Source organism: Python bivittatus, unplaced genomic scaffold, assembly GCF_059951505.1.
Source record: "Python bivittatus isolate LINGU-HERP-01145 unplaced genomic scaffold, Pbiv_v1 ctg000980_np1212, whole genome shotgun sequence".
Lineage (NCBI taxonomy): Eukaryota > Metazoa > Chordata > Lepidosauria > Squamata > Pythonidae > Python > Python bivittatus.
The window spans coordinates 36,004,281-36,017,453 of record NW_028277125.1 but is presented as its reverse complement, the minus strand read 5'-3'; the positions used below and the strand labels follow the sequence as shown (position 1 = coordinate 36,017,453).

General features: G+C 40.7%; 1 protein-coding gene across 1 annotated transcript in view; it reads right to left on the bottom strand.

The window, feature by feature from the left end:
- Positions 1 to 13,173, bottom strand: part of CROCC2 (ciliary rootlet coiled-coil, rootletin family member 2) — a 100,649-nt gene that overhangs the window by 30,190 nt on the left and 57,286 nt on the right. The window contains exon 23 of the mRNA XM_088132085.1: positions 1,025 to 1,168. Coding sequence (XP_087988211.1) covers positions 1,025 to 1,168 — 144 coding nt within the window. The remainder of the gene's footprint in view (positions 1 to 1,024; positions 1,169 to 13,173) is intronic.

Genomic DNA, 13,173 nt, shown 5'->3' with positions numbered 1-13,173 from the left:
AGGGTTACCATCTGGGGAAGTTTTTCAGAGTTGCAGATATTTGGAATAATGTAAAAACCACCCTCTAGAGTTGGATATTAAAAAGAGGGGACATGACAGGGTGGACAGTGATTTCTGCTTCCAATTTAACCAATGACAAGCCAGTGCTGGAACTGAAGTAAAGGCACTGAGTAGCTGGATCACTGCCAGTTACTCTAGCCAATACCCATCTTGGGAGCACGTTGGATACTCCAAATACTCTGCAAGAGGCCACTTCCATCCAGAATACAGGCAGATGACAGCTTTTCAACAAGTTAAATGTGCTATGATAAAAGCTCCTGGTGTATAAGCTCATCCAGGGAACAACACGGCACCATTTTTATAATCATTTCCATTCCCCAAACCCTCAAAGTCATTGTGAAACTTACCTACAATAATTTTCAGTTCTGCTGTCCTTGAAACACAGAGAGTATGCTAGAGAAAAAAGCTGGGTGAGAGTTTCTGCAAAAGGGGAAACAGACTGCCCAACAGCTCTTCAGGAAAAGTTCCACTGCAGTTTCATATACAGCATGGCAAATCTAGGAGTAGATTGATTCTGGTATTGGACATAGCTGATGATGTGGGAACAGGTAGATCCAGATCTGTTTCTAAACTGCTGTAAAGTTCTTATGGGGAAGTGTCTTAATTTTGTCCTTTTAGAGAGGTGTGCAGTGTTTCAAAGCCAGCTAAATTTGTTTGCCTAGAGGTGGCAGCATTATGAATCTATATCCTATCAGAACCTCCATGTTAATCATATTACTCTGACATTTGAAAAATGGTGTATCTCCATCATTGATTCCCTAAAATGTTTTGTCAGCCGTTCCTGCTATCGTTTAGGACTCTTGACTTCCATGGGAGCAGAAGACATTAGATTTCAAATCTACCTATGTTCCCTGCACTGATAGCCCTCTGTTGGCAAATGGATATGCAATCAACTTTTGGGACCAATGTTTAACAGGGATGGAGCAGAAATGGCCAGAAGTGACAGCTGAAGAGGCATACATACCTCGCGCCCACTAAGGTCCTTCTCTCTTGCCAGCCCCTTTATGTGTTCATTTAAGCGTTTGGCCTCTTTCTGGTGTGCAGCCATCGCATCCTCAAACTGTGCCTGGAACGCCTGTAGTTCTTTGGTGATGCTGGTGACTGTGTTCTGTAATGAAGATGACATAGGAAAAAGTATGGCATGAGCTATCTTTGCTTTACAGGTTCAATACAAAGTTAAATCAGGGTCACACTTTCCTTTAGCAACTACTTGAACTGGTCCTGATTACTCTTATCTCATAAAATCTCTAGCAGCAAAGATTATTAGAAACCTGCAAGTTAGGGGATACTCAAGTATCAGAGCAGGAAAACTGCATTACATAAGTGAACTATAAGCTTTGATTCACAGAATCCTCAGAATGGCCTGGCAAAACTAATTTTACCCTCTGTCCCACAATGCTCACTTTTCCTTGACCACAGGCCATGATTTATGCAGCCTTATCTCACTGTTTTCTATACCACAGAACTCCAGCCAACAGTAAAACATAGAGGAGAGCCAAAGCAATGCATCGTTATGCCAGCAGCTCGTTCTATCGCTACAGTATAGGCTAGGTTCCCTTAAAGATATTAGTGAACAAAGAGCCTACCCCATGACTGTTTCAGTGATTTCATGACTATTTTCTTAAGTGCTATAGAGTGTTTTGTGCTTACAATCATGTTAAGTTACAGTTGTATAACCAAAGTTTTGTTGAACAAGCCATAACATTCTGCTTGTATAACACACCAAACCATTACTTACAAATAACAGTATCTCAACCAACCTAAACCATGTTATGGCTTAATGTGAGCTATGAGCCAACCAAACCAATCAAAATTATTCCTGTTCTCTCAATGATACAGTAGTTGCAACATACTGAGCTGGGAGAAAGTTCTAGTTGGCCTGACTTTCTGTCTTAGGCAGGATCTTAGACTGTCCTCCTTTTCAACTGCCCACAAACCTCTATTGCAGATGCCATTAAGCTACTCTTGATCCTCTAGGCCAGTTGTCCCAACTTGGGTGTCCCCCACATGTGGACTTTGTCCCAGAATTCTCAGCAATGGCCAAACTGGGGAATTCTAGGAGTTGAAATCCACATCTCTGGAAAGTTCCCAGGACCCAGTATGGGAAGGTTGCTCTAAACCTAAACACTTGCTAACAACTTCCATCAACAGAACTTTGTATGGTACTAGAAGGTACCTTCCATCTTGTTTGAGAGTTTTGTTTTGCTTTTTGTTTTCTGACAGTTAATCATTGTATGAACTGAGTAACAGTTCATAGAGTCATCACATACCAAAACTGAAAGAGACCGATTAGATCATATATGCCACCCTGGCTTAACTCAGCAACACCCTGGTCAGAATGTGGGCAATAGCAAGTATTTGGATCTCACTAGACTTATTGTATGATGTGAATATGTTTTGATCTCAAACAGGCTCAGCAGGAACATAAAGGTTGATGAGTTGGTCCTTTTCTGCTACCAAATAATCAAAATCCTATACTCTACTTCTAAAATTACATCAGTCCAAGCAGCAGATCCAAAAGTTTTGACAAACACTCAAAATATCAATAGGCTGAATTAATAGCCTTTTCTGTGGGTCAGAAAAGGAAAAATAAAAATATCCACACATTTGCCTGTTGTAACTCACGCATTATGTGTTCTTCCTCTCCCATGGCATGGGATCATCTAACCAACAGAGCTGAGACAAGCAACTTAGTCATCTAGTAAAAACTGCTAATTGGAACATTTGTCTCTTTTATGGGAAATGAACCCCTTGGCAAAAGAGAAAAGGAAGATACTAGAAATTAGAGCCAAGATGTTCTATGGAAGTTGGAAAATGTAAGCAACAATAGATTGCTTATATTCTTACTGCTGCTACAGTTTTATAAGATGCAAACTGAACTTTAAGGTATAGAGTACAGAAGCAACATGCAAGTTGGTTGAGTGACATACCAAGGACTGTACTCCAGAACAAGACCAAGGCCAGGATAAACAAATGAGCAGTATCTGGATTAAAACTACATTTTATTTAAATTAACATTAATTTAAAAGTAATGAATTCTAGGTTAATTCAGTTAATATGATTACTCATCATATATTTAATATTTCCTTTCAATCACATTTTAAAAGATCAACTTAACTGCAAATTTTAGTGGGACTATGGGGACTGTAACCCAAAGCTTGAGATGGGAGTTGCATGTGACTTTAGTGTTGCAACTAGTGCAATGCTGATGTATAGCACAAATAGGGAACCAGGTAACCTTTAGATCTGTTGGACAACTTTTGAGAAACCCCAGCCAGTGCAAGTAGCAACAAGGAATTTTAGGCAATGTAGTTGAGCCTGTGTGAACTTTAGGGAAAACTTCTTACAGTAAGACAAATTGGACATTAGAACCCATTACTCAGAGAAGTGTTGGGCTCTCCTTCACTGGATATGTTTAGGCAAAGCCTGGATATCTATCTGCTGGGGATACTTTAATATGATTCCTGCACTGAGCTTGGGTTGAACTTTGTATCAAATATCAAGTTCAATCCCCAGCTAAATGGCCCCTTCCAGTCCTATGATTCTACCCTTGATAGTTTTACTAGGGAGAAGAGAGGTACCGTGAATATTAATCATAGGTTGTTGTTGTTTTCAGATTATCATTTGGTGCCTCAGAAAGTGTACAGCAGTGTAATACAATTCAAACACGCACTGCACATTGTACTACTGTAAAAGGTAAACTTCCTTCAAATGTTCAACTCCTGGTGGCTTCCTGAACACATTCATGCAGCATTCTTGGCAACAGTATGGGAACTCTTGGTTACTGCCTTCTTCCAAGATGCTTTTGCCTTCCCAGTCTAGCCTGCAACTCAGGATTCCTTGGAACTCTCCCATCCAAGTACTAACAAGGTGTGATCCTCCTTAGCTTCTGAGTCCAGAGAAGATTAGCTGGTGCTGCTACCTACTGACTCTGTGACATAAAGAGTAAAAATGAATAATACTGGATGTGTATTATCCAATAAATGTTCAAAATAGAATTCAAGGTGGCTCCTGCCAAACATCCCAGGGCTCAGCAAAGGAAGTATGGCAGCTGAGGGAGCAGGTGAAGGCATTTCATTCCTCTCAGCCTCTGTTCTTCATGACTGCCTCACAGAAACCAGTCCAGCAAGCAGCTGCACTTTCCATCATCTTGGCAGAAGAGTCTGCCCTGCAGTGACTTGTAACATCTGGCCAGAAGGACTGAACTTCCATGGGGAGTTCTCTGTGTGCTTCTGTTGAACTTGAAGTGGCCAACCTATTTTCCTCTGAAGAGGAAGAGATTTTTCCCCGTCCTTCTTTAATTCTACTTCCTCATGCGGGGGGTGGGGGGGGGACTGGTGGCCTGACAATAGTGATAAAGGGGATTTTGGTGGGTTCTTAGTTGGATTTCTTGTTGGGAAGGATAGGATTGCAATATATGTTCCTGGTTTTATGCTTGGTTTGTCAAATGAACCCCTTATATTTCTTCCTCCTTGTACTGTGGTTACTACCACCACATCCCAAATAGCCGCTGGGGCTTACATGGAACCACCTTGGGGCTGATCATCTTCCAAAGTCTGTTATAGGGCACCCTCCACTGATCTTGTGTAGTATTAGAGAAATTGCCTTTCCAGCAATGATGCTTTAATTGTGGTATAGTTCCCACAAAATCTCACCTGGCACCAGAATTGTGGTCCTCTTAGCACTTGGTGAACACTGTTTTTTCCTCTCCCTGGCTCTTTATCACCTTTTAAATGTAGCTTTAAGATTGCTTGAAGACCCATTAAGATCATCAGGGTGTAATTTACTTCTGTGGTATTGATTTGTTGTGGGTGGTTTTCTTTATCAATATAGTTGTAGTGTGCTTGGCATTTTAAACCATTTGTTTAAGTTGTAGTGTTTTATTATTTTAAAATTTGTGATTTTGCAGAGGAAGTTTAAGTAGATGGAATATAACTATTAACATAAATAAATAAGAGAGCCTTTCCAGTGAATTAAGATTTATTTTTTTTTAATAGCTTGGCTTAAGGCCTGACTGTATTTCATGTAAAAAAGATGTGGACAAGTCCTAGTCCACCCTTCACCATGGGAATGCATTTGTTGACTTTGGATCAGTTATTCCCTCTCAGCCCAACCTCCCTCAGGGTTGTTGTGAAGAAAAATAGGAGGGGGGAATGCTATGAATGCCACCTGAAACTCCTACACAGAAGGTAGGCTATCCATCCATCCATCCATCCATCCATCCATCCATCCATCCATCCATCCATCCATCCATTTGTCAATCAAACAAAAATATTTGGAGATGTCTAAGCAATATCGGACAATTTGGAAACTTGTTGCTAATTAAAATGCAAATTATTTCCCTTCTTACCAGCCCATTCCCGTTCTTCCATCTACACAATCAGTGTCAGGTATAAGTGCTTGTTCATTCCTAAGGGTGCATGTTCCCCTAAGTGTTTTTGCTACGGATCAGCAAATTATTCAGGGGGAAACTGTTCTGAAACTACTGAAGACATCCAGGTGACATGGGCAAGCCTTTGCACATGCTGCACTAAGCGTTTAAGAGGATGCATGGATTCAACACTCAAAGAGATGGCTTTCCTCATGAAGCTGAATTCAAAATGGCTTTTCACATGAAGCTAATTTCTGCATGAAATGGAAAATGTGGGGTATGTCAGAAGACTGCAGAAGCAATCTCGTAGCAGATCAGACTATTTGTTAGTCTAGACCAATACTGATATTCTGACTGAGCAATTTTCCAGCATCTTCCTGGCAGCAGCTGTTATGCCCTAAGGCTAACAGATTAAACTTGGATCTTATGCATGCAAAACATGCAATGTATTACTGGGCTACTGCTCCTCTTTTAATTTGATCCAGTAACAAAAGCACTCTGCATAGTGCAGCTGTATTACAGTGGTACCTCGGTTCACGAACTTAATTCATTCCGCGACTCTGGTTGCGACCCGAATTGGTCACGACCCGAATCAAATTTTCCCATAAGGTTCAATGTAATTACGGTTAATCCGTTCTGAACCATATGTATTTTTTTTTTAAACCACAAAAATATGAAGCAAAATACAGTACGAAGAGAGAGAACGCTAACCTTGCTCGACGCGACTTCTGGTGTGGAGGACAGGAAGGCGGGTGGGGAGGCGGTTATTGCTTGGAGGGAGAGTCCCCCTCCCTACAGGAAGCCACGACCACGTGTCACAGGAGGGAAAATGGCCGCAGATCCTGTTCATCACCCGAACCGGTGTTTGCGAACAGAAGCAAAATTTTGCGAACGGAGCTGTTCGTGACCCGAATTGGTCGTGAACAGAAGTGTTCGTGACCCGAGGTACCACTGTAGTTTTAGCTTGGAAGCTTTAGCTGGGTAGGTTACTACCACTGTTACCATACCAAGTGTAGATAAGTGTTGAGGTATGGTGTGGATTTAGATAGCACCACTGAAGCAATGAGCATGAAACTGAGCAAACTCAGGGAGGCAGTGAAGGACAGGAAAGCCTGGCGCGATATGGTTCATGCGGTCACGAAGAGTCAGACACGACTTAATGACTGAACAATAACAATGGTGTGGATGGAACAGAAAAAGGTAAAGAGCTGAGACTGGAAAAGGGATGGATATCTAGAAAGAGGAACTAAGACAGACAGGAGCTGTATCTTGCCTGATTTGAGCTGAAGGCAGGCAAGCAAGGCTGAGAAAAATTGCACTGGATCAGGTAGCATGGGCTGGTGGCATAGATTGAGGAGGCCAGAAATTGGCAGAAATTAGAGGCCAGAAATTGAAATCAGGGTCCTGGTGTCATAGTTGTCCTGTGATTACTGTTTTCAAGGATGGATTTATCTGTTGGTGCTACCATTAGAGACCAGTTGGCCAGCATGAAGGAAGGTGGTGGCCAGTATGAGGAGCAGTGGAAATAGAATGACTGTTGCAAAGCTCAAAGGCCAGAAGACAAAAATACAGAGCTGCAGCTGCATGAAGGATGAAGCAGGCTGGAACAAAAAGAGAGAGAGAAGAGTGGCCAGAAATATCCAAACTTAACTAGACAAGGAAGAGGGCAAGTGAGTCAGCTGTGAGTGGACTGATTAAGTCTTGCTTTGTTCAGGGCTCAGTATACTGGATTGGTTTATGGGAAAGTGGAAGAACAGTGGGAGAAGGCATGGAGGGGATTATTTTGTTCCTTGGGTAGGAGACAGGCAACAGAGGAAGAGTGAAAAAAGAGAAAAGGTAACCACCTTGCTACACAAGGACTCAAGGATCTCATCTCTGGGTGTATATTGGCATCTCCCTGGGGGACTTCAACTTCTAGTCTTTGGGGTTGGGTTCAGGTGCAGTTCAGGAATTCATGGTTACCATGACAGATCATTTCCATGGGTATTGGAAGGAAACCTTGTGTGAAATGCTGAAGGAATAACAACTGGCTATGATGGAAAAGGTGGCTCTGCTAGGCACTTAGAAACTTTTGCTTATCTATTGAAAAACCCTAATAAACCTAATAAATAACAACAATAATAGAAAATCTGAAGGCATGAGTTAAATTTGCCCAGATGAGTCTAAAGAACAGAAAAGGAAGGATTGGGTATTAGGGAATATTTGTAATGTAGTGTTGAATATATTTGTATTGTCTTGTTAATCTATTTGCTTTTTTGACAATGTTTCATAAATAATAATGGCTATCTACATATTAAAATTGTAGAAAAAGGAGAAGAAAGATTACTTTTCAACCAAATTGCAGACTCCAGGGTTACAGAGGGTTACAAAATAAATCAATGAGGTTGGTCTGACATCAAAGGGCATTGCTCTATGGCCAGCTGATATTAAACCTTCATTCTTCCCATACATAGAAAACATTTATTAAAACTATTGTTCAAAATTCATAATAACTTACTTTCATCTAGAGTAATTAGCTCTCTAGTGACTATCAAACTGGGAGAGTTTACTGCACATTTTATATCCTCTTACTTTCCAAATTTCCACATACTTTTTACTAAATTTAAATTGCCTGTCTTCTCTACATCTATCCATCTGAGCCCATACTTTTTAATAAAATATGATTATTCAAAACATCAGAAGTTCCACTGAAATAAAATAGTTTCCCCCTGCAGATGAAATACTGATCAATTTGGGACATTCAGTATATTTGTGTTCTGATTAAATCTGGTCTATTATTCTTGTATAGCTTTACCTATGCTATCCAAGACTTAGGTCCTGCTGCTATGGGCTTATATTTAGATATTTTTCTAAATTTTTATCTTTATTCTTACAATAAAAGACTCTTGCCTACATAGGAGATTGACTCGTGGATACTGAGTGCCCCCTAGTGCTATGTAAGAAGCAGCAGTCTGAGACTCTGGCCCAATCCTGACCATAGGATTTAGTCTACATAGGCACATCGCCCAAGATTCTTCAAACAACATCAATCTTTCCCAATCCTATACCTTCCAGATGTGTTGACAATTTATTATCTGTAGCTAGAATAGTCAGTCATCCTGACTGTGGCTGTTGGAAGGTGTAATCCAATACATCTGGAGGGCAAAACCATTTCCAAAGCTAACCAAGTGGTATAGACTAAAAATAGTTAGACTTCAGAATACTTAATAATTCACTTATGGTTATTTAATAATGAATGTCAGAGGTATTGGCCTGAGGACACTATTGGGCACATCTGGCTTCCTAAATCATTCCATTTATAATTTGGAAACAACTATCACCCACATCACAGGGCTTCTTGGAGGAAATATCACTGATCATTCTGATCCTCTGATTTAGGATAGTCCAAATTTTTTCAACCCTGTGACTTCCAGATGTGTGGAACTATCATTTCCAGAATTCCTAGGCAGCACAGCTTGAACTGTCTCTAGGCTAAAGGGGAGCTGTGATCTCTTGCAGAAAGTTATTTCAGAGATAGTTGTATTAATTCAAGTAGTCTGATAATCTGATTAGAGAGCAGGATATGCTAACTAGCTTTGCCCACTGACTTATCCCTGTGTCTATGCTTATTACTCTCCCTATATTGCAGAATTGACATCTATAGATGGCTGCAGCCCTGGTACAGGAATGTTACATGTGAGGCAGTGTTAGCCAGCATATTCGTTGTCATCACCTCATTGCATACATTGCCTCAAATTTTAGCGGGGTAGCCAGGTAAATCTTGAAGCACTTTAAGACAACTGCCAAACTTGTGATCTCTAGATGTGTTTGCAATGGAACTGCCAGAATTCCTAGCCAGCATGCATATGCATGTTTCAGTGTTTTGTTACTCTGATGAAAAAGGGGAAAGTATATTGCTATTATTATTATTGGTCACACAGTCAGCCAGATGTTTAGACTGGATTTGGCATTTTTATCCACCTATCGAGTCTTCCCAAGGACCTGGGATAGGCAGATGCTGTTGTTTGATGGTGTTAAAGGTATTGTTGCAGGATATAAGCTGTTCCAAGTAAAGCTGCCTTTTGCAATTGACTGATGGTGATTTTGTCAGTGCTGATGGTGTTCAAGTGATGTCCAGATGTTTTGGGATTGCACCCAAGGCACCTTTGCTTTCTTTAAAACAGTTGTTCTACTTCTATTTGCAGGTCTTTGTATTTTGTGATTTTCTCCAGTTCTTTCTCTTCTATTCTGCTGTCTCCAGGTATTGCAATGTCCACTATCCAGACTTTTTTGTCTTTCTTATTAACAATTGTTAAGTCTGGGGTGTTGTGTGGCCTGTGCTTGTCTCTTTGAATTCTAATGTCCCAGAGCACTTTGGCTTCTTCATTTTCTTTTACTTTTGTGGTCTCACCAGTTCTTGCTTGCAGGCAAATGGTGTTTCTTGCAGATATTCCAATGCCATTGTTGCTATTTTGTCATGCTGTTGTTTGTAATCAGTCTGTGTGATCTTCTTGCAGCAGCTAACTAGGTGGTCCACTGTTTCTTCAGTTTCTTTGCAGAGGCAGCGTTTGCTGTCTGTTGCTGTCTTCTCAATTCTGGCTATATGCATTTGTTCTTAAGGCTTGGTCTGTGCGGCCAGAATTAGCCCCTCTGTCTCTTTCTTCAACTTTCCTGCTCTTAGCCATTGCCAGGTCCTGTTGTTATCTGCTTTGCCTGCTAGTTTTTTGGGGTACTGGCCATGTAGTACTTTGCCTTGCCATGTCACTTTTCTATTCTTCATTTGGTCTTTCTTGTAGGCCAGTTTGGTCTCTTTGGTATTCAGTAAGCCTTCATGGTATACTAGCTTTGTTGCTGCTGCTGCTGCTGCTGCTGCTGCTGCCGCTGCTGATTATTATTATTATTATTATTATTATTATTATTATTATTATTATTAAAAACAGTTGGCTTCTCTTTGAATAAATCATATGGATCAGTCTTTTAAATGATATGGAAGCAGAGTTACACTACTGGAAAAGTAGAAATAACATCATATAATCCCTCCATTCCTCTGTGTGTGGGGGAGGGGGGAGGGAACCACTGGCAGGCACTGCAGTTCCCAGAGTAGAGCAGGACGATTTCTGCTTCCCTTGTTGAGTTTGGGAGGCTGTGTTTTGCCATCTAGGCTGAAGGGAGCTCCTCTGGGGATTCAGAGAGGGGGAGCTCCAGGAAATGAGATGCTCTTGGGCAAGATCTTTTCTTCTGTAGCCAAGAACTTGCTCACTGCATTGCAAGCCACTCATAAGCTTCTCCAAGGAGGATGGAGTTTGGACCATGCATGGAACACAGCCATGCGGCTTCCAGCTATGAATTGCAACATCCTTGCCCTGGGGAGGAGCATCTGGCTTGCATTTGTTACCTCGCCCTTCTCTGTTCCAGCCTCTGTTCCTACTCTGTTTCTGCATGTACTACCTTGCAGAAAATAGCTCACTGAATCATGTCCAATCTCCCTCTGTCTCAGAATAATCACAGTCATCAATGCAGCTTAAAGTTGTTTCAAGAAGCAAGAAGACTGAGGGCTAGAAATAAGATTGCCAGGAAATCACAGCAACAGGGCAGGTCACATCCATTTCTATCATTCTGTGCTGCTCTGAGCAGTTGGGGTGGGGTTACTGTTTACAGTCCTTCAGGGAATTTATTTGTTTTAAAGCTGGCTTTCTGTTGGTTCTCAGTCAATCTTTCCAGCTGAAATGCTTTTCAAATTTGTTCTGGTGGGGTTTCTCACCCTTGTTGTGCTGTTTGTTTGCTTTGTCTTAAGAGGCTGTGCTTTGCAAGCTTGTGAATAGATCTCTCTGGAGATACAAGAGGGCCCTGGTTGATATTGCCAATGTGTTTTTATTTAAAAGCAGAACCAAACAATCCCACATAGGGCTATTGAAAAAAGGAAAAGAAAAAACCCAGAGGTGCATTATGGGAAACAAAATGTGGAGCCAGGAGAAGGGAGCCTAATCAAAGAATGTCTATGTCCCCATGCTAGATGCCCTCATGACATCATCTTTCCATGCTCCCTTATATACTTACAGTTAACAAGGTTTTCCTGCACTACCTCTTTCCTTCTGAAAACTTTCTGTAGCTGTTGGTATTTTATCCTCATTGCTATGCCACATTAATTCCAATTAACTGGAATTCCAATTAACTACATTCCAATGTATTCCAAGCACAGATTTGCTTTAAAAAAAAGACAATAAGTAAACACCTTGATGACATAAGGTCCATGAAGATCCATGAATCAAGTTTCTTGCATTAAAAAAGAAAACATTAAAAGCAACTGTAAAGGACTGTGATTCAAATTAAGGCTACAGTGGTTCAGGAAAGGTGTTAAAAACTATTTGCCCATGCTGTTTAAAAACAGTTGATTGCCCTTGGTCAACTTGAGAGTCCAGTCCCCTCTTATACCCCAGCACTTTTTTTTCTGTCTTTTCCACTCCTGACGAGATTTTTCCCTTGCACACTTCAGTCTTGTAACTAGGAGTACTTTCGTTGCTTCTGTAACTGGCACCGCTGCCCTGAGAAACTGGTCCTCAGTGTCATTCGCACATCTGTGTATCTCATCTATGGAGCAAGAATAGGCTGGGCTTTCTCCTTGAATAGCTGCACTCCCTCTGGGAATCTCTTGGGACTTATGACAGGGGTGGGGGGTGGGGAAGTGGGCAGGCTACAGTCCTTCCACATTTTCTTTCTCTAAGGGAGTGGCAAGTTGTTGCACTGGGATTAGGGAGACCCCCCTTGACCATGGAGCTCAGTGTAGGCTAGTCAACTCTTTCTCAACCCAAACTACCACAAAGTGTTGTTTTTGTGCAGCTAAAGTGGAGAGATCTCCCATGCACACTGTTTTCATCTCCTTGAGGAAAGGTGAACCATAAATATAATAAATAAGTAAAATATCAAAATACATTTAATATATTTATAAAGTATAAAATATATTAAAGATGGTTCTCATAGGCTGCAGTATATAGACAGATGGCATACAAACACATTTTCTTTTCCTTGTTCCTCTCATTTATATCAAGGCCATGAGGAAGGGCTTCAAATAAGCTACCATTTTTAGTCTGTCTGGCTGGGCAAAAGGAAAAAAAAAAAAGAGCTGTCTTTATTTTCTGCAAGAACACTGCCCCCTTATGGCACTATAGATTTCCCTAGAAACTGTTGGAATACAAATGTGAAACTTAGTTACAGACTATAGCTTTTCACAGCAGCTATTTATTGAAGAAATTATTTTCAGGCAATACTGTGATCTTTTCTTTAATTTCAGCCTGTATATAGTTGTAAATAAACCATTTATCACAGTCTTCAAAGAAACAGAGTCCTGAATAAGTGCTGCATCTCTAAGATTTTCATTACTGAGAACTGGAGGGGAGACCCAGAACAATATTAATTGGCACTTGACATCTCCTGCTGATTCTGTCCCTCCACTGCTGGCCGTTATTTTTTTATTTACATGTTTTAATTTTAAAAACTGCTTCATATGCTTTATTTTTAATTGTGTGAAATGTATGCTAATATTGCACACTGCCTAGATATCCACTGCATCTCAATAATATGCTTTAAATAATTTAACTGTAGTTGAAAACAAAAGTTTACAGCACTCTGTCTCAATGTAACACATTTCAGAAATTTACATGTTTCAACCAAAAGCAAAAGCAAAAGCAAAATAAAACTTCACAAACCCCTTCACTTTCTATGGGTTCTGTTGAGTTGAATATACAGTATTGTGAATCCAGTCATTT